Source organism: Gymnoscopelus braueri (genome assembly GCF_963280865.1).
Source record: "Gymnoscopelus braueri genome assembly, chromosome: 19".
Classification (NCBI taxonomy): Eukaryota; Metazoa; Chordata; class Actinopteri; order Myctophiformes; family Myctophidae; genus Gymnoscopelus; species Gymnoscopelus braueri.
The window spans coordinates 27053648-27058647 of NC_137621.1; the positions used below are offsets into that span (position 1 = coordinate 27053648).

Sequence of the window (5000 nt, forward strand, 5' to 3'; positions counted from 1 at the left end):
AAGACAAGGCCACCTGCCGTATAGCCTAATCAAAACCGTGATTCCCAACCGAAGTCGGAAAATCGTTCAATAATCTCACGCCTGCATGTTAGATAGAATCAGTATAAGTATATGCTTTAACCGTTTAATTTGCTATTATTATTATTATTATTATTATTACCGGTGACACATAATTTCTTACCTCCGTAAAAAACGCCTCCATCCTCCTCCTCCTCCTCCTCCTCCTCCCTCCAGACCGCGGCTCTGGTCCCGGTGTCTCTCGGCTAAATGATCACGTGAATGAAGCAGCGAGCTGGTTCGTCTGGGAGGCAGAACAGAACAGAACGGTATAGCGCTGCTCCTGGTCCTGGGTGGACGTGTTCCATTCACCGGTGTGTGTGTATCTGTCCCCTGTCCTGGCGCGGTGCCCCGATCTGCTCGACAACAACCCCTCGATAGGAAAGCTATGCCACCCACACGGACCGACCTACACTTTACCGATGTTGTATGATGTAAAACAGCGTAAGGGGGAAAAAATCCGTATGCAGAAAAATCTATCCGGCGAGAGAGAGCTCTCTCATCCCGGTGAGTGCTCTGCTCTCTCTGCTGTGTGTGTGTGTGTGTGTGTGTGTGTGTGTGTGTGTGTGTGTGTGTGTGTGTGTGTGTGTGTGTGTGTGTGTGTGTGTGTGTGCGTGTGCGTGTGCGTGAACCAGCCCAGGGACAAAAATGAGCTTGCTGCTTATCACCCATAGACTGTAAAAAGGTTCTCACCACGCGGCGCAGACAGGAGAGCCTCTCTCTCTCTCTCTCTCTCTCTCTCTCTCTCTCTCTCTCTCTCTCTCTCTCGCACACACGCATGCATGCGCGTGCACACACACACACACACACGCACACACACACACACACACACACAGACGCAAAGAGACACACAGGAGTTACCCTAACACTTGACACCGGTAGTGACCCACGTGCAGCTGGAAGGCTTAAAGAAGTTTTTAGCCTATTTGTTTTTATTCTCCAAATCTCACAGACATGATGTGGCTATCATGGTCTCAGGCAGCCAACCCAAGGAAAAAAACAAGACCAAACATTTTTTGTTTGCATTGTTGACTTGACTAGCAGAACATATGTGACACATGTCTCATTTGGCCCAATTACCAGCACCTTAGTCCAGTTACATGGGTCTTCAGTAATTAACCCATCAAATGATGTGATTTTGAGACTGGCAGGTTTCATTTGTAGGCTACACTATCAGAGTTAAATTAACAGTGAGGATTTTACTGGGGCTATGATTAGTCATCTAAAATGTAAAAGATGGACTTAGTCATGTGTAACTGGACACAACAGCAGCTCATAATAAACACAAAACCTGTTAAAACGATCTAACATGACATCAGAGATTTTTAGCAGTGCATTCATCACTTAATTCTTAATTGTATTGTAGCCTAGAGTACACTTCTTTCTCTCCATGCCAGACAATAGAGTAAGGAGTCTTGTTGTGAAGTGTGACTCATTTTGATAAGAGGGCCAACAGATCAAAGTATATACCAATTAATATTCTGAAATATTGTGGCTACAGTAAAATCCTGTGTTCCTTTTGTTTAAATTGTAAAAACAATATTATTTTCACACTCACTGAGGATTTTATTGTGTGTGTGAGAGTTCATATTTATCTATGATCTTTCCCAAAACCCCTGTTCTTGTCGCACTGGTGGAGTCAAAGTTGTGGGGTTAGAAACCCCTTGGGTTGAAAGATGATAGGAGAAGCCCCCCCCCCCCCCACAGGCCCCCCAGTGTCTTCTATCTCTCTCTCTCTCTCTCTCTCTCTCTCTCTCTCTCTCTCTCTCTCTCTCTCTCTCTCTCTCTCTCTCTCTCTCTCTCTCTCTCTCTCTCTCTCTCTCTCTCTCTCTCTCAACAAAGAACAAAAACAGCAGGCGGTAAAAATACATCCAAAATAAAGGCATCTCTGTTTTTTGTTTCCCCAAAGACACTGGTGTGAAGGATTGAGGTAGAGATGTGCAGACAGCTGGGTCCTGTGATGTGGTTGTATTCTTATCTTAAGACACCCATGCAGGCTGAGGGGTCCAGGTGCAGCCATCACCATCCCAGCAGGGTGAGGCCTCTCTGGGGTATGGTATTGTGAATTTCAGCCTGTTCCCCTGGAGGTACTGTAACAGTGTGTGTGTGTGTGTGTGTGTGTGTGTGTGTGTGTGTGTGTGTGTGTGTGTGTGTGTGTGTGTGTGTGTGTGTGTGTGTGTGTGTGTGTGTGTGTGTGTGTGTGTGTGTGTGTGTGTGTGTGTGTGCGTGCGTGCGTGCGTGCGTGCGTGCGTGCGTGCGTGCGTGCGTGCGTGCGTGCGTGCGTGCGTGCGTGCGTGCGTGCGTGCGTGCGTGCGTGCGTGCGTGCGTGCGTGCGTGCGTGCGTGCGTGCGTGCGTGCGTGCGTGCGTGTGTGTGTGGTTTGGCTTTGCCCTCCATCTTCATCACAGAGACGGTTCAAAAAGTATACCCACTACCAGGGCCTCCTTTTGTGCAGTTGTATATAAACACACACACACACACACACACACACACACACACACACACACACACACACACACACACACACACACACACACACACACACACACACACACACACACACACACACACACACACACACACACACACACACACACACACACACACACACACAAACACACCACACACACGCACACACATACAGAAGAAATGAAACATGAGCTTCAATATGCACAGATAAAGGGAATAGGGCACTTTTAGCCTGAAGTTGTAGCAGCACTACTATTTAGAACAACTTTATCAAACAAAATGTTGTTATTTGTCTAGGTTTTTGGTTATCAGTTATTTCCTAACAGTATGAGTCACTCTTTTGTTTGATAGTGGAAATTAAATCTTTTCAAAACCTGTAACCCCACTCCCCAATTACTAATTAATTATATATTATATACTTCATCAGCATCGATCAACTGACAGAAAGATTATGATAATTGCACTACTGTGCTACTGATGATGATGAATGATATCTCTGATCTGATCTGACCATCACAAAGCCAGCTTATACTTTAACAGTCTGATTGAAGCACTACTTAAAAAACAAAATGTTGGCCTTTCAAGTCATTTATTGTTTTCTCAATGGTAATGCTTTTAAAAGAACTGAGCTCAGCTGACAAGGCCACTCTCTCCAAGACTGACTGACTACCTTAACTAAATGGTTCCATTCCTGGTACAATTTGGAATGGAATCAAATACACTATAATCTAATTTGTTTTTCATTTCTCAACTAGGATCACTGTTTTGCCTCCACTGTTATCTCTCCCCCCAGAAACACTATATTTGTACAAAAGGCCATTGCCCTCAAACTATATTTGTTCTTTATTTATGTTATTGTCTCCGCCAGGCCGAAAGGCATGGCGAGAGTATGTTTTCGCCCCTGTCCGTCCGTCCGTCCGTCCGTCCGTCCGTCCGTCCGTGTGTCCGTCCGTCCGTCATTCTGTCATTTTGTGTACAGCTAATCTCTGCCACCGTTGGCTTGATCGCAGCGAAACTGTGCACACACAGTCCCTGGATGCCAGAGCAGAACCTCTGCTCCAAATTTTTCACATGGGCCTTTTATAGCGCCACCAGGAGGCCGATTTGTGCAAAACACATTTTTGGACAGTACTCCTACAGATTTTGGCCCAAAATCCGGCAAATCGGTACACGGTATCTCTATAGTCATTTAAAGAAACGGCTCTTTTCAGAGTTTTCATATTCCATCCTGATTGGCAAAAAATGGCTTTCAAATTTTGCAGGAGTACTCCGTTTCGAACAAAATGCCTCAAATCATGAACACAGCATGCAATTTCCGTGAAATTTTGCACACACATTCCCATTAGGCCGAGGAAGGAATGCCATTTGAAAATTGGCAGCCCAATGTTGTATTTATCACTTTGCTATTTTGATAGGCAAATGGTGTTTGAATGTTGCCTTGTGTTAATATGTCATGTATAACTTGTTTAATTAGTCATATATGTGAATGCCCTTTATTTTCCTTTGACATTTTAGAACCACACATGTAACACAGCAGGGTGGTGCAAAGTTGGGTGCAAATTGTGAATATAAATAAATCCCCATTTTGAACGGACATCAACTTGTGTTTTGACTGGACACTCTGTGGAGGTTGCCACCGGTTGAGCAATCAGCTCTTCATTATATTTAATATTCAGTACAATTCTTTACAATATTGATAGTTCTAGGACATATAGGCCCTGGTTCTGGTTACAGTGTTACATGTAACATAGGACAATAATACCAAACAAAGGACACTAACACACTAACAATTTACAAGACAAACAACAACGTGCAAATGACAACAATGTATAATCGAGTCGACAATAGCAACCTTCGATAACAGTCAATATCAGTACATCAGTATGAAAAATTGTGCAAACATATTCCACGTGTGAAACTGGTTCCCACTGTTTCACCTGTTAAAATGCGCTGTCCAGATGTAAGACATATCATCGCTGTTGGGACCTTGTATGTCCAACACTGTTACTTTTCAGAAAGTGGACAAATAACTTATGTTCCAATGGATCCAATGTAGTTATTATTTAGTCCCACGTCTTATAGTACTTTTCATTGGTTAAATACCTGTATAAAACCCAAAGACAGACTTAACCCCTTTAAACCTGCGGCGTCCCTGTTATGGGTATGTCTTTATAGGTGACATTTATTTGTGTGTGCCTGTGTGAGTTCATGCAGGGGGGCTTCTATCTGTAATTACATAGCTTAAAGTCATCATAGCACCCAAAACATTCCACTTACTATAGCAGCACCGACATTGAATAACCCTCAATTGTGGGAAAGGATGTCTGTCCTAGCAGCCAGACAAAGTACGCACTGTACTCATTACCTCACCTTTCCTTCTCTCTCCTTTTCTCCTTGATGTCTCCTTGGTGTGTGTGTGTGTGTGTGTTTGTGTGTGTGTGTGTGTGTGTGTGTGTGTGTGTGTGTGTGTGTGTG

The 5000-nt window shown here is 44.0% G+C and overlaps 1 protein-coding gene across 1 annotated transcript in view; it reads right to left on the reverse strand.

The window, feature by feature from the left end:
- The window catches only part of myo10l1 (myosin X, like 1), a gene marked incomplete at both ends in the record, with an annotated part of 68940 nt that extends 68738 nt beyond the window's left edge, over positions 1–202 (reverse strand). The window contains one exon of the mRNA XM_080413687.1: positions 182–202. Coding sequence (XP_080269813.1) covers positions 182–202 — 21 coding nt within the window. The remainder of the gene's footprint in view (positions 1–181) is intronic.
- Positions 203–5000: the final 4798 nt, after the last annotated feature.